General features: G+C 40.5%; 1 protein-coding gene across 5 annotated transcripts in view; it reads left to right on the top strand.

Annotated features, from left to right (window-relative positions):
- The window catches only part of MYH11 (myosin heavy chain 11), a 55,252-nt gene extending 33,278 nt beyond the window's left edge, over nucleotides 1-21,974 (top strand). For 3 of the 5 annotated variants that reach the window (XM_068206838.1, XM_068206836.1, XM_068206841.1), the window contains 32 exons: nucleotides 264-359; nucleotides 741-859; nucleotides 1,028-1,180; nucleotides 1,347-1,520; nucleotides 1,689-1,862; nucleotides 2,277-2,391; nucleotides 2,987-3,180; nucleotides 3,342-3,463; nucleotides 3,571-3,640; nucleotides 3,780-3,940; nucleotides 4,769-4,877; nucleotides 5,753-5,884; nucleotides 6,166-6,372; nucleotides 6,756-6,893; nucleotides 7,546-7,669; nucleotides 8,108-8,279; nucleotides 8,866-9,078; nucleotides 9,208-9,352; nucleotides 9,446-9,652; nucleotides 10,473-10,577; nucleotides 10,680-10,832; nucleotides 11,262-11,510; nucleotides 11,738-11,950; nucleotides 12,624-12,836; nucleotides 13,496-13,657; nucleotides 14,407-14,535; nucleotides 15,072-15,160; nucleotides 15,385-15,508; nucleotides 15,684-15,892; nucleotides 16,455-16,563; nucleotides 17,150-17,322; nucleotides 21,286-21,974. In XM_068206838.1, coding sequence (XP_068062939.1) covers nucleotides 264-359; nucleotides 741-859; nucleotides 1,028-1,180; nucleotides 1,347-1,520; nucleotides 1,689-1,862; nucleotides 2,277-2,391; nucleotides 2,987-3,180; nucleotides 3,342-3,463; nucleotides 3,571-3,640; nucleotides 3,780-3,940; nucleotides 4,769-4,877; nucleotides 5,753-5,884; nucleotides 6,166-6,372; nucleotides 6,756-6,893; nucleotides 7,546-7,669; nucleotides 8,108-8,279; nucleotides 8,866-9,078; nucleotides 9,208-9,352; nucleotides 9,446-9,652; nucleotides 10,473-10,577; nucleotides 10,680-10,832; nucleotides 11,262-11,510; nucleotides 11,738-11,950; nucleotides 12,624-12,836; nucleotides 13,496-13,657; nucleotides 14,407-14,535; nucleotides 15,072-15,160; nucleotides 15,385-15,508; nucleotides 15,684-15,892; nucleotides 16,455-16,563; nucleotides 17,150-17,322; nucleotides 21,286-21,424 — 4,892 coding nt within the window. In that variant the 3' untranslated portion in view covers nucleotides 21,425-21,974. Of the gene's footprint in view, nucleotides 1-263; nucleotides 360-740; nucleotides 860-1,027; nucleotides 1,181-1,346; nucleotides 1,521-1,688; nucleotides 1,863-2,276; nucleotides 2,392-2,986; nucleotides 3,181-3,341; nucleotides 3,464-3,570; nucleotides 3,641-3,779; nucleotides 3,941-4,768; nucleotides 4,878-5,752; nucleotides 5,885-6,165; nucleotides 6,373-6,755; nucleotides 6,894-7,545; nucleotides 7,670-8,107; nucleotides 8,280-8,865; nucleotides 9,079-9,207; nucleotides 9,353-9,445; nucleotides 9,653-10,472; nucleotides 10,578-10,679; nucleotides 10,833-11,261; nucleotides 11,511-11,737; nucleotides 11,951-12,623; nucleotides 12,837-13,495; nucleotides 13,658-14,406; nucleotides 14,536-15,071; nucleotides 15,161-15,384; nucleotides 15,509-15,683; nucleotides 15,893-16,454; nucleotides 16,564-17,149; nucleotides 17,323-18,429; nucleotides 18,462-21,285 lie in introns of all 5 variants that reach the window. The other 2 variants (XM_068206839.1, XM_068206840.1) reach the window with 2 other exon arrangements.
- The last annotated feature ends 1,407 nt before the right edge of the window (nucleotides 21,975-23,381 follow it).

The following is a 23,381-nucleotide window of genomic DNA, read 5'->3' as shown; positions in this document are numbered from 1 at the left end:
ATCTGCCTGGGGAGCCAGCGTAACTTCGCTTGAGGTGCTGGTGTTCCCAGAGTGGCCCATTTGCTTCACTGCACAGATTGTGCAGATTTCTGCTCAGTCAGCTCTCAAAGTCCTGCAGTTTTAAGGCACAGTCCTTTAAAACAAACCTTACTCTTTCCAGAGAGGTACAGACTATCAGAGGCACTGGAATGTTATTGCAGAGAACAGAGTTTTCAAAACGTGGCCATTCTGATCCTCATTTATATTATCTGTTTCTCTTACAGCTATACTGAGGGTTGTTTCATCTGTCCTACAACTGGGTAATATTGTCTTCAAGAAGGAGAGAAACACTGATCAAGCTTCTATGCCAGATGATACTGGTATTATTTTCCACTTCAAAATTTAGTTAACATTAAAAAAATAATAAAACAGCAACTGAATAAGTACTCCTTATCAATAGTTTTTAATTTAATTGCTATTCTCTATGTAGCTCTCAGGATTTAAAGTATAAACCATGCTTAAAATCACCTCAATTATCATTACCTTTTCTAGTAATCTTGAATCCATAAATTGATGAATGGTGAATTTGTTGCTTGGATCATAAGTGGTTTTTTTTATGGTGTCATCTCTTGTATGTACAATAGAGAAGCTTTTAAGGAAGATAAATAATTCTGCATACTTGCTGAGCTGCTCATATTCACACTTACTGACCACCTAAGAGGCAATTCAGTCTGAGATAAAATCTCACTTTTTTATTCTAGCTGCACAAAAAGTGTGCCACCTGATGGGGATTAATGTGACAGATTTCACAAGATCTATTCTGACCCCAAGGATCAAGGTCGGGCGAGATGTTGTCCAGAAAGCTCAGACCAAAGAGCAGGTACCACATGCACTCTGCTCAGCTCTCCTGAAGCTCTTCTCCCTTTTCCTATTTCTGTTTCTCCTTACATCTTGTCTAAAGGGAAACATCCGTTTTCTGTCTCATTTCTACAGAAATTAACAGTTAAGTGGGTTTCTTTCACTTACAATCTCCTTTGACCTTTTCCAGGCAGACTTTGCCATAGAAGCTTTGGCCAAGGCAAAATTTGAGCGTCTGTTCCGTTGGATCCTGGCTCGCGTGAACAAAGCTCTCGATAAAACAAAAAGACAAGGAGCTTCTTTCTTGGGGATCCTTGATATTGCTGGATTTGAGATTTTTGAGGTATGTACTGTGGGACACAAGCTGATGAAACTTATATAGATCCTTAAATTTTAATTATTTTAATATGCAAAAAGAAATACAAAATAGCAAATACCATCCTGTAATTTAAGTTCACTCTTGAACGTCTTTTTCTAACGTTATGAATTCCCTTCTTTCCTCTTCACAGATCAATTCCTTTGAGCAGTTGTGCATCAACTACACTAATGAGAAACTTCAGCAGCTTTTCAACCACACAATGTTTATATTGGAGCAAGAGGAATACCAGCGAGAGGGCATTGAATGGAATTTCATTGACTTTGGCCTGGACCTGCAACCTTGCATTGAGCTGATCGAAAGACCAGTAAGATTCTCTCTCTGTAGGTGGGATACTACAGAGGTATCAGTTATGTGTCAGTACAAGAGATCCTTTATTTCCTGGAAGGATCTGTAACCTCAGGGGTGAGGAAGGTGGTGCTCTGTCTGTGCCTCTGCTTCTGATGATTCTAATCTGATACCACTCCCATTGCAGACCAACCCTCCCGGTGTCCTGGCTCTGCTGGATGAAGAGTGCTGGTTCCCCAAGGCTACTGACACATCCTTTGTGGAGAAACTAATTCAAGAACAAGGCAACCATCCCAAATTCCAGAAGCCCAAGCAACTCAAGGACAAAACAGAGTTCTGTATAATGCACTATGCAGGAAAGGTACTGGACAGATTGAGCTATTTTGACTTAGAGAACTTCGGTTCTTTGATACCCAAAGGATCAAAGAGAAACATTCTGGTACCTGCATTGATGAGACATAGCTTTAATTATGAAATATGCTTATTAAGTGCTTTAATTACACAACACATGAAATAAGATTTCCAAATCATGGTTGTGCTAAGCTCACAAGAAAACAAAAATTACCATCACTAAGGTTATTGAAAATCCAAGTAATTTGGATTCTTTTCTAGCAAGCAGACTTTTTAAAGACATTAGTACATGTGAGAATAAATACTCAACTCTCAACCCTAGAAACCTTTGCACATTATTTGTCTGATTTTGTGAATACAGTGCCCTGTGTTCTTGGACACTCCAGATTTCTTATCAAGAACAAATTTTTGATGTTCCCTGCAGGTTACTTACAATGCAACTGCCTGGCTGACTAAGAACATGGATCCACTAAATGACAACGTGACTTCTCTGCTGAACCAGTCTTCAGACAAATTTGTAGCAGACCTTTGGAAGGATGGTATGAATCACAACTCTAAATCAGTGATGGGGTTTAAAGGGAGAAACTCCTACCAGAACTTTTTGACAGCCATCCCTTGCTGGCAGCACACAAGTGTGAACATGATAAGTATGGAAGAGACTGAACTAATGTGTTCTAAAGACATCATTAATGAAAAACTTCATTAGAGAGTTTTCAGCACTATCAAAAAACTTTCTTAATATTATTCAGCAACAGAATAAAAATTATTCATTACGCTTAAAATGTTTCTGAATATGTAAAATTTACATATTTAATACAGGTTATTGTTAGGTTTTATGAAGCCTCTCATGTAAGTACTGTGGAGTTCTATTTAATTCATGGACATAATAAAATATATTCTGGGTATTCAGTTGCTCCATTCTGTCACTACTTAACAAAATCCACATTTTCATCTTTGACAGAAGTAGACTATTTACCCAGGAGGACTTCTAGTATATTTGTCAGAATGCTCCTATTGCATAAAAAATATACCTGTCCTCTTCGGCAAGCTGCAGTGTAACAATGGCAGTGATGAGTCTGATGTGAGGCAAGGAGAGTTTATATAAACAGTTCCATTCTTTCTTTTCTATTTCAGTGGACCGTATAGTTGGGCTGGACCAAATGGCCAAGATGAGTGAAAGCTCACTCCCCAGTTCTTCAAAAACCAAGAAAGGCATGTTCCGTACCGTTGGACAACTCTATAAGGAGCAGCTGACCAAACTGATGACCACCCTAAGGAATACCAATCCCAACTTTGTCCGCTGCATCATTCCAAATCATGAAAAAAGGGTAAATTTCAGAAGATGCTCACTTTTCAGACTCCTGGCACATTACTCCTGTTGAGCTGCTCACTGCACGTGGCAGAGCTGAACGATGTCTTCAAACACAGACATGTGGATGGTAACATTTTTGTAAATCTGTGCTAAAAATACCTTCTGTTCCCTTTTCAGTCTGGCAAACTTGACGCCCATTTAGTGCTGGAGCAGTTGCGCTGCAATGGTGTCTTGGAAGGGATCCGCATCTGCCGGCAGGGATTCCCCAACAGGATTGTCTTCCAGGAGTTCCGCCAGCGGTACGAGCCCCTCAGCCCCAGCTCTGGCTTTAGCAGGGCTGGACCTCCTGTCTGTACAAAACCACCCAGTGTGTTTCAGCCTCCCTAACATAAGCATCTTTTGGCAGATATGAAATTCTCGCTGCAAATGCCATTCCTAAAGGATTCATGGATGGGAAGCAGGCTTGCATACTCATGGTGAGGAAAGCATTTTTGATCCTATTATAATCAGGCCTATACTTATATAAAAGAGTTGAGACTGAACAGAAATGAGAAGTGATTTTTAGTACCCTAAACCTCAGCACAGGAGTTTAAAAATATCCCTGTTTTCCTATAGATTAAAGCACTAGAGCTTGATCCCAACTTGTACAGAATTGGACAGAGTAAAATCTTCTTCAGAACTGGTGTTCTGGCTCACCTGGAAGAAGAGAGAGACCTGAAGATCACAGATGTTATTATCACCTTCCAAGCTATGTCCCGAGGCTACCTAGCAAGAAAGTAAGAATATGTGCTGACAAATAGAATGTTTTCCGCAGCAGAGTACCTGCAGGGGCCTTTAGTGTTCCATATAACCAACTGAAGACACTGAGACATTTCATTATTATTTATACTGCATTAGAACTCATGTCCAATGAAGGTTTCACCTGCAGCCCAGAAAAGGCTGATCAGTGTAATTACAGAGAAGCAGTTACACCGTGAGGCTGCTCACACCCCTGTGTACAATAAGCTGAAACAATGACCCATCATTTAAACATTTATGTGTTTGTACCAGCAGGAAAAGGAGCATTCTAAGCCATGACTGGAGTCTTATGCACTACAAGTAGGAACACCCCTGGCATCTATAAAACATAAAATAATTTCTTCCACAGCTTCATTGTGGAGCACTGATCATCTAGCATGATATCAGTTAACGTACACCACGAAACTATCAACAATAATGCCTTTTTTATCTGCATACTATCAAGGCTTCCTAACTGCTAGACAAAGAAATATGTCTCAAGAATGATAATCAGTGCAAGATCTGAGTGCCTGTGTACTCTGGAAAGGTGTTCACACCCAGAACTAGATCTATACATCTGTGCCTATCCATGGAATGCAAACAGACAAAAAACTAAAATAAAATACCAGACAGTTAACCAGAGTTACCACCCTTCCTCAGGAAAGCACAGGCACTGTTAAAGCAACAAAAGAATTTGTGCCTGACTCCCCAAACCATGTGGCTCATCAGCAGACTCTCATGCCAGAGTTTCTTTGCCTAATGTGTGTACCTTGCAAACGCCTTCCATTCTCAGACTGAACCAATTTGCTTTGTGTTTTTAATCACAGAGCCTTTGCCAAGAGACAGCAACAGTTGACTGCAATGAAGGTTATCCAAAGAAATTGTGCTGCCTACCTGAAGCTGAGGAACTGGCAGTGGTGGAGACTGTTTACTAAAGTGAGTGACTGCTATCAGTAAATCTCAGTTTTCCAAAAGAAATGAAATGCACATGATGCCAAGGTACATCTTGTCAGGCACACTCCTTGTTCCAAAGCCCATTGCAACTGGTGAAAAGAGCCTCATTAGTTTCACAAAATTTGGGGTTAGAGATACTCTGGATAGTTCTATAATGTCATTAACATTAAAGCTAGTTCTAACTTGAGAAGAAAACAATCTAGTTAGGCAGAAATTCATAAAAGATTTTGCATGCTTGGAGACTTTTTTAATAGCCACAAAATGAAATAATTTCACAGAGGTGGATAATGAGAACACTGAGTAGAACGAAGTTTCCAAACATCTAGAGTGATATATCTATGGGGAACAAAGTAGCTTGGGAATTCCTAACTGGGACACTAAACATCTTCCTGCTGGGAACTCATGCAAATTAAGTCTATTTTCCTTTTAAAGAGGCTCTGGTGTTTCAAGAATAGCCTTCACTTTGGATTCAGAAAACTTTTCCTACTTGGATTGATAGCAATCTCCTCTGCAACCAGAAACAGGCAGTAACACATAGCTGTGTGTGCACATTGCCTTTCTGTGCAGATGGAACTTTTGTACATTATCAAGGGATGAAAAGAGGCCTGGAGACATTTCAAAAGTGACACTATCAGAGGCTGAAGTGCTTGCAAGGCCCCAGGAATAAACATAGAGACAGCCAAGACTGCTAAGGCTTGGGGCTTTAAAGATGCTCCCATCAAGCTTGGCTGGACAGTATCTGTCCAGTCCTGAGCAATGACAGCACTACCAATAGTACCAGTCAGTCCTTGAAGCACCATGCTCAGCAACACAAATACTGACAGGAAACATTCTTTAAAAAACCTTTCCATTTCCAGGTGAAACCACTGCTGCAAGTCACCCGCCAAGAGGAAGAAATGCAGGCCAAGGATGAAGAACTGCAAAAAACTAAGGAAAGACAACAAAAAGCAGAGAGTGAATTGAAGGAGCTGGAACTGAAACACTCACAGGTGACTTACAGCTCTGAGCCTCTGGGAAACACTAGCTGTTCTTTTACCATGTCTAGAAGCTGTTGTAATAAAGGTGTCTCTCTCCTTTGCACTCATGATTGTCTTCATAGCAATGGTCCAGAGCAGAAGGTCAGTGCAGACAAGCTCCCAGTCACTTCAGTAAAGGCCCAACATCCACACAAGAATGTGTGGTGGAGCTGCCTGCCTGTACCCCAGGATGTGCAGTAAAACAACCAACTTGCACTCTAAGCCTTAACTTACTCTCCATTTTATTTGTGCAGCTTGTTGAAGAGAAGAACCTCCTGGCAGAGCAGCTTCAGGCAGAAACTGAGCTGTATGCTGAGGCTGAGGAGATGAGAGTCCGTTTAGCTGCTAAGAAACAAGAGCTGGAAGAGGTCCTGCACGAGATGGAAGCCAGAATTGAGGAGGAGGAGGAGCGCAGCCAGCAGCTGCAGGCAGAGAAGAAAAAGATGCAACAACAAATGCTGGTAAGGAGAGATAAGTGACAAATACAAACAATAACTTGGATCTCACTGGGACACAAGAGAGACAGGAAAACCTCAGATCCTAGGAGAGTGCTTGCTGCACAACCCTCTGTAGGATATGTCTGTGCTTCTGAAGGAAGGACAATCACTTGATGCTCTTTCCTCCAGAGCTCTCTTCTTCCTCATCTCAACCCTAATCTTTTCTCTGAAACATTAACAAATCTTTCATTCTCTGTTGTCAAGTATTACAGATTGTCTAGTTCTTAATAAAAACAACAAAGTTTACAACATGCAGTAATAAGTATTAAGCATTTCTTAAGAACTGCAGAAGTAGTATTTTGTTTCTAGAATTCATGTTTTGTGGGTTTCTTTTTTTCCCCCTAAAGGACCTTGAGGAACAGCTGGAAGAAGAAGAAGCTGCAAGGCAGAAACTGCAACTTGAAAAAGTAGCAGCAGATAGCAAGATAAAGAAAATGGAAGATGATATTCTGATAATGGAAGATCAGAATAACAAGCTAAGCAAGGTGAATTCTGGGTCCACTTTCTTACTCTGAAAATAGTGAAAGTTGAGAGAAAACCTTCTCTTCCACTAGAACAACAGGAATACTCTTGACTACCTAATCTCATGGATGTACAGTTACACCAGACCATCAGTCCAGCCTGTATCAAATGCATTTCTGATAATTTTTCTGTGCTCATTTAAACAATTCAAAATTGTGTAAAACTACTATTTTTGAGATCTGCTGTAGCAACAATATTTTCAAGCAAAATATTTACAGCAGCCAAGCATAATCAGTGGAAGACATGTCTTCCTGTCCAAGAGCAGACTAAGTAATTCTCTTTCAACTAATTTCAACAAAACTTCATGATTAAAATTGGAAGTTAAGAATGTCTTCCAGTACTTTATAAAAGGGAATGCTCTTGTAAACTGGGCCCTGCACTTAGCAGCCATCAGAGAAAGCACAAGATTCTAAGAGCAGCAGCTTAGAGAACGTGGAAGTCATAGACACCACTCCATAGCTCCTCTGTAACTGAAAAATTGAAATGTGTCATTACAATCTCAAGAAATACAGCATAAAAGGACAGTTTCTTGGACATTTTTGGTTGGCAAAGAGTTGATTTATGATCACCAATGACAGCCATGTTTGCTAACAGAAGTATTTTATTTTTCTTAAGGAAAGAAAACAACTTGAGGAAAGAATAAGTGATCTAACAACAAATCTTGCAGAAGAAGAAGAAAAAGCCAAAAATCTTACAAAGCTCAAGAACAAACATGAATCTATGATTTCTGAACTTGAAGGTAACATGAACAATAGTCTATTGGTGGTTTTGTAGAATTTCTTCTTTTTCCTTGGCACAGAACAAAAAACCTCAAGAGAATCAGAGAGAACTTTTTAAAAACATGTGGGGTATTTCCAAATTTGTTATGCTGAACTCAGTTTGGTGATAATCACCAAATCCCTATGGTGCCAAACAACAGAAACTTTTTATTTGTTATATATAAAAGAGTAGAGAGAAAAATGAGGGGAAAAAATGCTTATGTTGTAGAAAGATAAAGAAATTTTTCTTTAGGATGGCCAGAAACAAGGCACTGCATTGTTGCTTCAAAAACACGGTGACTTGTAGTTAAACGCATGGCCACACTGGAGGCCAGAACCATTTTTTGCCTAGGTTTGAGATCAGATTAAGGACTCCTGGCACTACCACAGTCTGGTGACCAAAATCCCCCTTTTTTCAGTGCGGCTGAAGAAGGAAGAGAAGAGCAGACAAGAACTGGACAAAGTTAAGAGGAAGCTGGAAGGGGAGGCAAATGATCTACACGAGCAGATTGCAGAGCTCCAGGCACAAATTGCTGACCTGAAGGCACAACTGGCCAAGAAGGAGGAAGAGCTGCAGGCTGCTCTGGCCAGGTACTCACTCCTGGGTCTGCACATGGTGGAAAGCCCAGGTTGCAACTTATCTTGCCCCTTCCCAGACACTGAGAAGTTCCAGCCATGAATCTCATCTCTCAGTTCATCCCCTCTGTGTGCTACCCCATTTTCCAAATGTCCTTTTGTGAAAAATAACTATGCTACTGCTTGTCCATAGACCAATAATCCATTTTATTAAATTACCTCCAAGTATCAATGAAAACTCCTCTTCCCATAGGCAAGGGCAGTGCTGTCAAGTACAATGAAATGTAACAATCTACTTCATAGGCAGTAGGCAAAAATTAATTACAAGTCTGATCTTGATCCACTCCAGAATCTCAGTGGATTTTCTGTATAAATTTAAGAGGAAAACACTCAACCAAAACTTGCTGAATCAACTGATTAGCATCTCCAGACATTGCATCCAGCTAAAGTACAGCTTTCTGATCTTTTTTGCATCAGTCTCCCTTTCTTTTGCACTTTCATGCAGAGAACTTACTAATCTTTAGTGTATACTTGACTTCCTCAAAGTGAAATAGTTATTACTTTTTTAATTTCTAAAAGGAAATGCTCTTTTTTCAAAAAGGCTTGAGGATGAAACTACGCAGAAGAACAATGCCCTCAAGAAGATCCGAGAATTGGAATCTGTAATTTCTGATCTCCAGGAAGACTTGGAGTCTGAAAAAGCTGCAAGAAACAAAGCAGAAAAGCAAAAGAGAGACCTCGGTGAAGAGCTGGAGGCTCTTAAGACAGAGCTTGAGGATACTTTGGATACCACAGCCACCCAGCAGGAGCTCAGGTATGGATATGTTGCACAAGGGGCAAAAAGCAATGTCACCAAGCTCAGTCCAATACTGCCCACTGGCATTGCAGTAGGGCTGGAATGTTCTTATCTGCTGCTGCTCCACTGATGTGTGTCACCTTCCAGAGCAAAGCGTGAGCAGGAGGTCACAGTGCTGAAGAGAGCCCTGGAGGAGGAGACTCGAACTCATGAAGCCCAGGTCCAGGAGATGAGGCAAAAACACACTCAGGCTGTGGAAGAGCTCACAGAGCAGCTGGAACAATTTAAACGGGTAAACAGAAATCCATCTCACTGAAAACTACCTCCTAGATAACACAATTTCCTCTTATAAATCACCTTTATTCACTTCTTCACGTGCTTGTAGGCTAAAGCAAACTTGGATAAGACCAAACAGTCACTGGAAAAAGACAATGCTGATCTGGCTAATGAAGTCAGGAGCCTGAATCAGGCCAAACAAGATGTGGAGCACAAGAAGAAGAAGCTGGAAGTACAGCTGCAGGATTTACAGTCCAAATACACAGAGGGAGAGCGTGTTCGGACAGAACTCAATGAAAAAGTCCATAAATTACAGGTATGAGGGAGATTGATGCTTTGCTGTGACACCGTGGGACTGAGAAGCCCAGTTTATGCTGTCCTGTGAGGGTGTATCTAGAGGAATTATGGCTCTGCAGCCAAAATGCTCATATTTTGTCACCTTAAACTCCTACCTCAATTATCATACAATTAATCAATTACAACCACTCCATCTCATGGAACTGGGAGCTTTTAGTCTCACCACCCCTCTGTACGTGTTGCAATCTGTAATGCCATCACTGATTCAGTGACCATGATGCAGATCTGACAGTTTCTTTCTGTTTGTTCATTTTTGGGTGGTGGGGAAGATTGACAGGTATATGCCTTTTGGAAATGTATTAGACAGCTATTAAACACATGTGCTCAGAAAAGATGACAACAAAAGGAGAATGCTCACTTAGCTACAGTTTAAGAAATAACTAAAGATCATTTTAAATGGTTCTCTGGTAGATGTTCAATGTCCAGATATACTAATCAAGCTTATTGTTACATCTTGTTCATAGCTGCAGTAAGCTTTGCTTTATTATTTTAAGCTGCTGGATAAGTAAGAAAAAAAAATCAAATGCATAAACTTCTGACAAACTTGGGAAGAGGAAGGAAAATCCATCAAAAATCCCCATTCTCCTTTGCAGTTCATTGCAAGGAACATACTATTATTGCTTTATGAATATGACCAGATATAGAATAATAAATACTATGGTAAACTAGTAAAAAATTGCATTAGATAACATTTCAGACAAATCCAAGGAAAGTAAAGTTTAAGGAAGATTTCAAAGCTTTGCAAAATAACTGAGTTTATTCTCTGTGGCATCTCACAGGTGGAGGTTGAAAATGTCACCAGTTTGCTCAATGAAGCAGAAAGCAAAAATATCAAATTGACCAAAGATGTTGCAACCTTAGGATCTCAGCTACAAGATACACAGGTAAACTTGCATCAAAGATCAGCTCACCAACAGTATTCATAAAATGCACAATAAAAAGACCTAAACTAATGACTGTCTTGCCAATTGCTGTGGTGACTGCAGGAGCTGCTTCAGGAAGAAACGCGGCAGAAGCTAAATGTGTCCACCAAGCTCCGCCAGCTGGAGGATGAAAAGAACAGCTTGCAGGAGCAGTTGGATGAAGAAGTAGAAGCGAAACAAAATCTGGAGAGACATATTTCAACACTGACAATACAGGTACCAGTGCCATAGTTAAATCATTAGCTCCATCACTGAGAGTTGTGTTGGCAGTTCCAGAGGATCTGTAGAATTATCCTGGCACAGCGCACAGACCCTCAGGGAATTTGTGCGGTTAGCCCAGATGGCACCAGTGGTGCTCCACAATGGAGGCAGCATTCTCCCTGTCCTTTAAAATGTCATCCCTAGGACAGGTACAAATGCAAGGTAGCTCCACACATAGTCTTGCACACAAGGCCTGTATGTGCATCCTAGGCCTGTGCTCTGCCTCATTTTATGAAGGCTGGGTGATGGGTAACTGTCACCAACTTCACACAGGTCAAACTAGGAATGCTCCAGGTCTTAGCTGTCTCCTGGCCAAGTTTTTGTCTCTCTGCCAAGTTTTGTTGGCACAGCTACAAAGATTTGTCCTCTGAATTCAAATTTCAGCTCTCTGACTCGAAGAAGAAGATACAGGAATTTACCACCACAGTAGAATTCATGGAAGAAGGCAAAAAGAAACTTCAGAAAGAAATTGAAAGTCTCACACAACAGTTTGAGGAAAAGGCTGCTTCTTATGACAAACTGGAAAAAACCAAGAACAGACTCCAGCAGGAGTTGGATGACCTGGTGGTGGACTTGGACAACCAGCGTCAGCTGGTCTCTAACCTGGAGAAAAAACAGAAGAAGTTTGATCAGGTACACACTTCAGATTCTCCTTTGCTGTGTTATCAACCATCTGGAACTCAAAGACAAGGGGACAAAAAAATTAACTAAAATTTAATTATACAAAAAATGGTTAATTTTGTATTTATGTGCATTTATCAAAAGCAGAGATTCTTCTCTGTCATTAACAACTGCCAAGGCAGCTGCAGTAGAAAAGCCTGTTACTAATGACCTCCTGTATTGACACTACCTTTTCACAGATGCTAGCTGAAGAGAAGAACATCTCCTCAAAATATGCAGATGAAAGGGACAGAGCAGAAGCTGAAGCTAGAGAAAAGGAAACAAAGGCTCTGTCATTGGCTCGAGCACTTGAAGAGGCTTTGGAAGCCAAAGAAGAACTGGAGAGAACAAACAAAATGTTGAAAGCTGAAATGGAAGATCTTGTTAGCTCCAAAGATGATGTTGGCAAGAATGTAAGTTTTGGCCTTAGAACAATCTCCAGAACAATAACTTAAAATAGCAGCTAAAAAAGATATAATTGGTTTCAGTGTGGGAAATTCTCTGCAATACACAAATCATTCAGCAAGATCAGATATTTCATACAAAATTCAAAGGTTATTTCATTTTGTCCAAACTTTCAAGGGACTTGGCAAAGTAACTGTAGGCTATGTTTATTTTTAATATGACTTCAAGCATGAAGAAGATTCTAACTGATTTCTAAATAATGTATTAGTTTTATTACACTTCTTTGAAATTGTAAACTCTGCAAATGTTATTTTATTGGTTATATTGGACTTTGCCACCTGCTTACATTTACTTACATAACTGCAGCAAATTTCCACTTCTGCATTGCCAATCACTTTTTTTATTACAGGCACATTATTATACTACTTCTAATACTAAATAAATTAAATTATGATATTTGACTAGATGAAAAACAAAAGATTGGGATAAAGAGAATCTCATTATTTTAAGACAGTTTTGCAAGTACAAAATAAAACTAATTTAGCATTTTCAGTGTAAATTAGTTTATTCATTGTCCACACCTGATAGTTTCAAATGTGGCCTATACTGCAGGTATACTGTGTATAACTAGAATTATTCTTATTTCTTATAACAAATTATTAAATTCTCATTGCTTGAAAGGTCCATGAATTGGAGAAATCTAAACGGACCCTTGAACAGCAAGTAGAAGAGATGAAGACACAATTAGAAGAGCTAGAGGATGAGCTACAGGCTGCAGAAGATGCCAAACTCAGGTTGGAAGTTAATATGCAGGCTCTGAAAGGCCAGTTTGAAAGAGATTTACAAGCCAGAGATGAACAGAATGAGGAGAAGAAAAGACAACTCCTCAGACAGGTACCATTCCCAATTCTGCCTTTGTAAATATCTAACCAAGCCAGTTGAAAGGCCCCAACCTAATGCCATTATTAAAGCACCTCACTAACTAAAATGAAAAAAAGCATTACATTGCCTTGAACATGGTGATTAAAAAAAAAAAGAAGAAAATGCTGATTATACTAAAGAAGGCAGGGAGAGGTTCCCTGTTCCAGTAGCAGATGTACAGTTACCAATAAATGTAGCTGTTTAACTCTACAACCAATATAGTATAAAACATATGAACTGTTATTTCTGACATAGTCAGAACCACCTTCCCTGTATTCTCAGTGCAAGTGGAAAAAGACAACTTCTAATGTATCTGTCTTCCCAAGGTACACTGAATGCATACAAAAGCACTGGAGATGAAAACAAGATAAAACTTATTTGTACAGAAGTGTTGTGACAGCAAGGACAACTGCTGTAGTCATCATCTTGTAACACACACATTTCCATGAATACAGGACCCAAATTGCTGAGTCCTTTCAAAAACTTTTAATTTTGGGACAAAATGGAAATGTTTTAACTTCCAGGGAAATCACAGTTAACAGAGATAAGGGGTCTGTATACACTACTCAGACACAGTGTTTAAGAGTCCCCAGGGACTTTGCTAAACTGAACTTGTTTTCCTTAATGATCAGCTCCATGAATATGAAACAGAACTGGAAGATGAACGGAAGCAACGTGCCCTTGCAGCTGCTGCCAAAAAGAAGCTGGAGATGGATGTCAAAGACCTGGAGAGCCAGGCTGACTCTGCTAACAAAGGTCGGGAAGAAGCCATCAAACAACTTCGAAAATTACAGGTAAGTAACCCCAAAATACAGTTTTTCCCACTGCTGTGTCTTATACAGCCACAATACAGAAGTTAGGTGACATCTGTGAACTTGATGCCCATTACAGGTGATTGGTCAGAAGGGGAATTTTAACTAGACTGCCACATTCAAATATCAGTATTTGAATGCTCAGTTTGAATGACAGTGGAAAAATTCACAGGGCAAATGATTAAAATCTTAAATTTCATCATGGTAAAGAGCTTCCAGAATTCTCTAGCCAACACTCATCTGCTACTGACTTACCCATATGGAGGAAAACAAAGATTCATATGAAGAGAAAGGACTGTAAGAAAAAATCTATTACAGGGCTTCAATCTGGGTTCTAACACTTAACTCTTGAGCATAAAAGACTGTTCAGAAATCAGGTTGTCTCTGAATTAGCATGTTCCTGTTTATATTTTAAACCTCCATATCAACTGTTCTGTCACATACTAACAATTAAACAACAAAAATTTTCTTAATCAGAAATATTAAGACTCTACATGTACTCAAATATTCAGAGGACATATGGACAATAGGCATTACAAAAGATGCGGTGTTCAAGTGGAAGCATTGTCCTCCTTGGAATAGCATTTCAGATCTTTCCAACATGTGCTACCAGATCTCTGCAGAAAATATAACTTCAGCAGCATTATGACAATGTAAATGTGTATGTGTTCTGTTCCGTCCACATTTCTTTCAACTGAAATCATAACAAATTTGTTATTCTTTTCAACAAGGCTCAGATGAAGGACTACCAACGAGAACTGGATGATGCACGGGCTGCCAGAGAAGAAATATTTGCTACAGCCAGAGAAAATGAGAAGAAAGCAAAGAGTCTAGAAGCAGAACTCATGCAGCTTCAGGAGGTAAAGTGGGAAACCTACAGCAGAATGAAGGAGATTACACATGGCCTTCAGCAGCAAAACATAACTGGGAGTGAAGTAATCTAACAGCTCTTAGGCACTGAACTTGTAACAAGTTCCATGTTGCTCCACACACTCCACTAAAGCTGTTGGATCTACATCTGAGCACAGTCAGACTGAGCTAAAAAAGTCACCTTGGAAGAAGGTACAGATCACCAGCCTTAAAGGGAAATGAACTGTACAATCCAACACAAATTGTTTTCAATAGCAATAAATTCTTGAGGGCTTAGTGCTTTTATTCCTACCTGTATTAAATGGCCATCTTGTGACTAAAACAAATAAAACAGAAACCCACTGACAGGCTGGATAAAGTGTATTGCATTGTACTTCCTTAGGATTTATGACATGACAAAAATTTATCCTGTTAACAGACAACCCATTTCATACCAGCTTTAGAAAATTTACAGTCCTCTGAATCATGCTATAACTATTTGAACATTCACTCATTTCTTTACTATGCTGCTTTTCCATTTCTCTAGGACCTGGCTGCTGCAGAAAGAGCTCGCAAACAAGCAGACCAGGAGAAAGAAGAGATGGCAGAGGAACTTGCAAGCGCTGCCTCTGGAAGGTATACACCAAATTACACACATGGCTCTGAATGTGCTACTAATGCTGCCAAGAGAAGTTTTGTTCTGTTCCCAGCAGCCATCTGGTCTTGACAAGACAACATGCACACATATGACTACTTCCATTGAAATATCTAGTTCTTTTCCGAATTATTGGCAGTTCATAATACAATCATAACATATGGTCAGAGCCATAACGACTCACTTTTTCAATTTAAATTTCCAGGACAAGCCTTCAGGATGAGAAACGGCGCCTGGAGGCAAGAATTGCCCAACTGGAGGAAGAGCTGGAAGAGGAGCAAAGCAACATAGAGGCAATGGGTGACCGCATGAGGAAAGCAGTACAGCAGGTACAGCTCATTCCAGCACACAGCACTTTCTGTTCATATTCCAGCAAAAGCTGCTTGTGGTTCTGAGTATCTGGAGGATTGCCTTCCCAAATTGCCACCTGTCATTTGTCTGAAAGCATGCAACACTTGTGACAGCAATGCAACACTTGTGACAGCATCCCTTCCCACCTTGCAGGCAGAACAGCTGAACAATGAGCTGGCAACAGAGCGCTCAACAGCACAGAAGAATGAAAACGCTCGGCAGCAACTGGAGAGGCAGAACAAAGAGCTAAAGAGTAAGCTACAGGAGATGGAGGGAGCTGTGAAGAACAAATTCAAAGCCACAATTGCTGCTCTGGAGGCCAAAATTGCTTCTCTCGAAGAGCAATTGGAACAGGAAGCCAGGTACTGGTCTCCCGAGAGCATTGCTGTCCACTTATTGTTCCAGTTAATGAGACAGAAAATAAACAAAGGCAAGCAGGGATTTGTGTCATCAGGCTCTCAGTGCCACTAAATTTGGTAAAGTCTCTGTCTCACTTAAGATTTCTGAGACATATGGCAAGTAACTGGAGTTGCTACTGTTTCTGATTAAGATCCATTTTATTGCTGAAAAGTTCTACTGGTACCATAGGCAAGGATCTGCTCCCCTACATTTTAGAGTAACTGCCCTATGACTCTGCCAGGTTAACTGCCATAACACATTGGACACTTGTTGGATTATTCCTTCAGAAAATCCCCTTGTGTTTCAGAACACATCTCCTGGAGCACCTCTAGAATACAGCAGAGACATATATTTGGTTTTGTTTTGCTCAGAAGAACATGCCTTAAAGTTTTCCTTAGAATTCACCTGTTAAATTCAGTAAGACCTTTAACACCTGTCCTTGGTGCCAGTTTCATGAGCCACAAGCCCAAGGCAGGTGAAGAGTACAGAGCTTCCACATCACCAAACACTGCCCTGTCATTGCAGAGAGAAGCAGGCAGCGGCCAAGACACTGCGCCAGAAGGACAAGAAGCTGAAGGATGCACTGCTGCAGGTGGAGGACGAGAGGAAGCAAGCAGAGCAGTACAAAGATCAGGTACAGACTGTGTCACAAGGCTCTTAGTCAAGGGCACTGGAGTTTTTAGGTTTTGCTCTAAGAAAGGAAGATTCCATGTTGTGCCTCAAGCAAATGCCCATCTAGAAAACAGACTGTATGCTTGGATTCTATGCTGGGAGAACCATATAGTCCATTACTAAAAGATGGGACAATATAATTCTTCCATGCTACCTCAAGTGCCAAAGCACAAGTCCTTGTTGATCAGCCAGATGCAACAGTCTGACTGCACAGCAATATACAGGACTGTGCACAACACCCTTGGTGCTACATGAATAGAGATGCTGAATATATTTTACATTAAAATTTTAGCTTTATCTAATGTAAATCCATCTGCAAGTCCAAAAAGCAGAGGTAGGACTATGCAGAAAAAGAAACAACAAGGTTGTGTCTGAATACAGTAGCTATCAGCAAAATGAACTCTCACAAAGCAAAGTTCTTTTCAGGCTATAAGCTTCCGTCTTTGATTTGGGTCATGTTTCAGTACAACTCTCAATAGAAGCATGAAATGAAAATGAGGAATGTAAAACATTATGAATTAAAGCATTACTCTGAAACTTCCCTTTAGGCTGAGAAGGGCAACACACGGCTCAAGCAGCTGAAAAGGCAGCTGGAGGAGGCTGAGGAGGAGTCCCAGCGCATCAACGCAAACCGCAGGAAGCTGCAGAGGGAGCTGGATGAAGCCACTGAGAGCAATGAAGCCCTGGGCCGGGAGGTTGCAGCACTAAAGAGCAAGCTCAGGTAGAGTACCCTTGTTTGGGATAGCCCTTCCCACTCACTGACAGCCTTGAAATTTAGAGCTGAACTACAAAAGTGGAAAAAAATCTGTCAGGTGAGGAACAGACACTGCTAATGCTGCGAAGTTACTCACTCCTTGTTAGCCTGGCACTCAGAACAAAAGGCCAAAGTCAGGAGTGAAGTGCATTTCATAGACTGCAGCAGCCTCAGGATTTCAGCTGAGATGAGCTGTGATAACATGGCACAGGCCTTACTCTTCTTTAATCAAAATCCTTTTGGCTTCAATTGGAACAGAATTAGGCTTGGTTACTTTTGAAAACACCCCTTATATAATGGCTGTATCTATTTGTACAGAAGCAGTCACAAAAGTGTAGAAATGCTTGTGCTTTTCACACTTTCACACATGCACAACTCACACGTAACGACTGTGAACAGTCTTGGACATCACAGGCAGTAAAAAGCAAAGCACACTAAATTAATCTTATTCCAAAGTCTCTTTGGACTTCACCACTATGGGATTCAGTGTCATCAGACCAAGGAAAAGATTAAAACATCCCTTTGCATCTTCTTGTTAAAACTGCATGGGAAAAAGATAAAGCTGTGATCAGTCACCTACATCCCCGAGTTCTGCACTCACTGAGTTTGAAAATGAGCTCACTGAAATAAAGAGGCTGACTTGAGTTATAAAGAAATTGCTTTATCTGCATCACTATACCATAACATTTTGCCTTCTACCTAAGACCAACAGTACATCAAATGAAAAACAAGCACCCGTCTACCTGTGTTCTCAAAGTAGTTTGCCAGACTATTTACCAGTAACATGCTTCAGTGTCACTGGAGGTGGATTCCCTTCAAAGGGAAGGGTTATGGATGTAGCAGCCTTTTCCACTAGCACCACCTTGGGTAGTTACATGCTTCTGGCTGCTTTATGAAGCAGTGGCTGTGTCCAGCCCTTTTACATAGAACACCATATAGCTCATATTTGTTTTATCTAAATGTAATGTAATTGGCTGTAATGTACTTTGTTTAATTATTTAAAAGTAATTACCTACCTCTGATCATGACCATGTGCCTAGTATAACTGCCCAGGACTCTTTATCTCTGTTTCAGAGGGACACAGGAACCTTCGCATGACTAAGCAGGTACCATGCCTTCAACTTTGCAGCTAGCTTGTATTGCACAAATTTCCATTTTCTTTGGCCCTGGTTAAAATTATGTGAGGTTTCTGCAAACTGTGAAGGCTTGGATATCTTGGCAATTATCTGTTTTATCAAAAAAGACAAATATTACAATAATCTAGCTACCATCAGCTGTTCATCAGTGATACATCTTTGTTACAACTAAGTTATGTACTGACGTAGACTTACCAAAGTTGCATTCTCACAAACTCTACCACCAGAGTACCTAAGCAAGTACTCTGATTTTTTTTGCATGATTTTTTTTTGCACATCATCGTTGTGCACTGCCACAAAAAGTAATTTTTTTTCAAATAAAATACACCATTGATTAGTAAAATTGATTAAAAGGACTAATGAATATGGAGTGTCACAGCATGTCATTAGAATTTCACAGTATTTCTTGTGCCCACTGTAATGCTGACCTAAGGTAAGAGCCCATCTAATTCACCTGAGATTTGGGAAGACCTTACTTGCATGTGATTTATCACACACCACACAATCACAGACAGAAGAGAAAGTCTTGCCTTTCATTACATAGTACTCTGTGCCTGTATTGCTTAAAAAGAGTTATTACTGAGGCTTTCAGAGCTATTTTACAGACATTACATTGCTTGTTTACTGTATTAAAACATAGAGCATGGACACAGACATTGAAGCTGACACTGTAACCTAGCACAGCATTACGTTATACTTATTAGCACATTTTCTAGAGATAGGAATAATACCTGCACTGCAAAAATTAAAGAGCTATTGCCTTGTAATATTTGTATATTTTCTATTTTACATATGCTGGATTTTGCTGTGAATACACAAATATTTAAAGATGATGTCTTGTCCTTGCATGTGCCTTTTAGTCAGCCTAATATTTCCAGTCAAGACTGTTACTCCAGTAGCAGTTGTTGAAAGGCAGATTAAGTACAGAGGTGCTAAGCAAACACTGGTGCTGAAGGCTCATCCCAGATACACACATTGTTCTAAAGGTACTAATACCAATGACCACACGAATGTTATCAAACACATAAACTTCTTTAAAAGGAACAGATATAAATGAAAGGTGTTTATCCACAGGGCCAATACCAGTTTAAAGAACTGGTAAGTTTATGCATACTGCAACAGTTCAATATGTGGTTAGTGTATGGTAAGGAGTTCACTTTGTAGCCAAAACTGCAGTGCACACTTTGGTGAAACTCTTGCTGTTATTCCCTCCAGACCCATGTTCTCTTACAGCACTTCAGTGAATTACTGCAGCACAAATGAGTCATGAATAACCAAGTCCAGACAGCACAAGTCCAAGGGAGTGGAGAGCTCTTCCTTTATTAACAAGAATTAACAAATGTATTAACCTAATTAGAACTTATTTGCTAAATAATAACAAAACATCTCTGCTGGTGTAAAATAAGAGACCCTGCTGTTAGACCCTGGCAAGCACACACCAGGACAGAAATGACACACCCCTGTGTTCAATACATGCCATCAGCACCAGAACAACTATGGTTAATTATCAGCAGGTCTTACATGAAGCTTTATTAGCTAGCTAATGGCCTGCTCACACTGAAGCTTAAGGGCAGAATTATGGAAAACAGATTGCATGTCCCATTTCCATCTTGGAAATGCAGATTCATGCCTCTGAACTAAGTTAGTCCAGCCAATGTTCCTACCCTCTTCCCATGGAAGACTGAACTTTGGATTTAAATAGCTGCTTCAGAAAGGGCACTGGCTTAGTCTTTTGCAAGGACAAGACGAGCCTTTAAATATTTAGGCATGATTGCTGTACCCAAAAGTGTAGTCTCGGATCTATTTAACACCAAATTAGTATTTTTGGCATAATATCCAGTGATCATGAATTTATTTTATTGCTTATATCTGTGGTCTCAAGCCTTTACAAAGGTTTGCTTAATGAGGGGCAAGTGAGAGAACATGTCACAAAACTGAAATGCTTTACAGCACATTAGCATTGGAGGCCATGGGGGACAAACCCATCGTCTGTCTCACTTGCTCACACCTCCCCAGAAATTAACCTTGAGGACCAAAGTGTCCCTGCCTTGGGATGTGCCTATGAAATATATGGGGATGGGATGGATATGGGAGAGGAAAAGGGGATAGAGTGGGAAAAGCATTTCCTTAGCACTTGCACTGCTAAGCACCGTTCCCTGGGTTACAACAGTTCCAAAGCAATGACTGTTTCCTCTCTCTGCTGGGAAAGAGATTGGAGTTACTGAGAACCTGGGTGTCACACCTGTCACAGCACCTGTGGTGCTCTGACCAGTGCAGCCTGTGCACTGCGAGCTCAGAAATGTCTGCTGCCATCCACAGCACTGCCCCAGGCCCTGCAGGAACTGGTGGGCAGAATTCTGTACAAATTGCTCTGTCTGCTTGCTCCTCCAGAGGGACAGGAGGGACACTCCTCTGCTGTGGTGTATGAGCAGTCCCTTTCTCTACTCCTTTCAAGTACCTTCAGTTGCAGTTCCCTTAGGGGAAAACAATGAAATGAGGGGAAGAGTGGGGGTGATTTGGGGCTGATGAGACTGTTTAGAGGAAGACAAGGACACAAGCACAAGAACAGGAAACCCATCTCATTTCCAAGCAATTGGGAATCTCAGCCTGTTAACAAATTATTATTACAAGTTACAGAACAGAAAGTGGAATTAGAGGCCCACAGATCTTGGCTTTTCTGCATTTAGAACCATCAGCCCCACAGGTCCTGTTACAAAACTCTGCTTATTTGTGAGGATTCCAAATGACCTAGCACCTGATTTTCTTTTTTCTATTTTTTCCCCTCTTACTGCAGGAGGGGAAATGAGCCAACATCTTTTGCCCCACCCCGTAGATCTGGAGGCAGAAGAGTAATTGAGAATGCAACAGATGGAGGTGATGACGAAATGGATGCAAGAGATGGAGATTTCAATGGAACAAAAGCCAGTGAATAAACACGCTTCAAAAATTGCACTGCAGCAAGGGAAGGGAGGGAGGACGATATTTAGCACTGTAGAAGTCTACTCTTAGTGTCAAGGTCACATACACCCACTCCTCTGACAGATAAAAGCACAACTGCCTTGTCTCCAATGTATAGATTGACACTAAAAGTACTCCAAAACTTTTCGTACCATGAAGCATATTTGAAAAGGCGGGGATTTTTAACAGAGTAATTCACTTTGAGAATCTTGCAGAAATTGAGTTCTAGTAGCTCAAATGATTTAAATCCCAGTAAACTTTAGTCTACAGAGGATTTGTGAGATTGTTGCAGGGGAAAAAAGGCATTGCTCAGTTAATCTTTTCTTAAACTTTCATTTTGTTTTGAGTATTCAATTAATATAGGGTTTTCTCCTGGTTACTACACCCCTGATGCACAATTCACAAGGTGGAAGTGCCTTTTTAATCACTTACTGAAAAATATCATTTGTTCAAATTAAGTCAACTGTTACAGTTTTATATGCACCATGGATGTGCTTACACACTAATAAAAGGCTATAAAAATGACTCCACTATTCTTGTGTACAGGTGTCACTTGAAGGGAAGGGGGGATGCAGCAGAGCTTCTCTAAAAACAAAATACTTCTTACAAAAGTTCATCTGTAATCATTAGAACAAAACCCTGATTTTCTTCTAAGTAATGCTTTTGAAAAAATACAAAAAAGTTTCTACACCAAGTTGGAAGCAAAACAGCATAACCACAGGGAACAGGTTTGATTCCCTCAGCGACACACAGTGCTGAGGTATCTTGGGATGCATCCAAGGGCTGACAGGCACAGGACCTGCAGAGACTTGCAGCACTCAGGTGCAGGAGCTGGAAAGCAGTGGGGGCCCTACCTGTCTGTCTGTGGGCAATGAACCCAGCCTTTGATGTCTGTTACGTGCAGAAATATTTCCAACCAAGCCTCTAGAGCAGGCTGAAACCATTAGGAACAGCAGCCCACATAGAATGCAGGGATCCAAGCCAAGCTATTCTGCACTAAGAGATCAGCATGCAGTTACTATTTATTTTTGGAGCACTCCAGCAAGACGACAACCTACTCTTGGGAGCTACCAAGACCTACTACAAACCCTTGCAGCTCAAGCACTTTCAGAGAGCAGCAGCTCTGTGGTCACACCGGGGCAGTAGGGAGCCATGCACAGCAAAGCAGGATGTAAAATCACTCTCAATCAAGTGCAGAGAGCTTACTTGATGCCTTTGATTGAACAGCAAGTGAACCTTAAGCAGTGTGACTACAGGGAGAGCAAATCATGCACAAACATCCACCTTGACAGCTAAAGCAATCATCTTCTAAATCTCTTCTAAAGCAGAGATCACGAACTGGGGATTCAGACTTGGCACCATTCAGCCAGCAGAACCAGAGCCCAGAGAATTCTCTCTGCTCATGAAGGAGTAAAGGAAGAATCCATTTAGAGCAATTAGGATGACAAGCTGAGCAGAGAGAGGTTAGGAGTTACTGGGTAAGATTTGATCAGGCATAGAGCTGTAAAGATGCTCAAGAGCTGGCTGTAAACAGAGTTTGTGAGCCTGCATGTGTAGGAACAAGAAGCAAGTCAGACTTCGTATTAAATGGTCTTAAGCACCAATGCTTGGAGCAGAACCAGCAAATTGAGCATGGATAAACCACAGTAATAACTTGCCAAAAAACTCAAAATGCATCAATAATTCGCATTCAAAATAAGCTTTATTCTTCTCCCCAGTTAAACCAACTTCGTAGGTGGACTGAGAAATAGAAATCATCTGTGGTTTACATATTCTAGAGAAATAGGTGCCTCAGTGGCTGTTTTCACAGCACTTCCTTAAAAAAAAATAAACAACAAAAAAACACCCCAAAACATCAAACCCATTTATGTATTCTTTTGTCAAGTAAGCTCTCCCCATCCCCTGCCACAAAAAAAAAAAAACATAAAAATT

Source organism: Anomalospiza imberbis, chromosome 16 (genome assembly GCF_031753505.1).
Source record: "Anomalospiza imberbis isolate Cuckoo-Finch-1a 21T00152 chromosome 16, ASM3175350v1, whole genome shotgun sequence".
Lineage (NCBI taxonomy): Eukaryota > Metazoa > Chordata > Aves > Passeriformes > Viduidae > Anomalospiza > Anomalospiza imberbis.
Note: the sequence above shows the minus strand (reverse complement) of the source record. Positions and strands in the feature narration are given on the sequence as shown.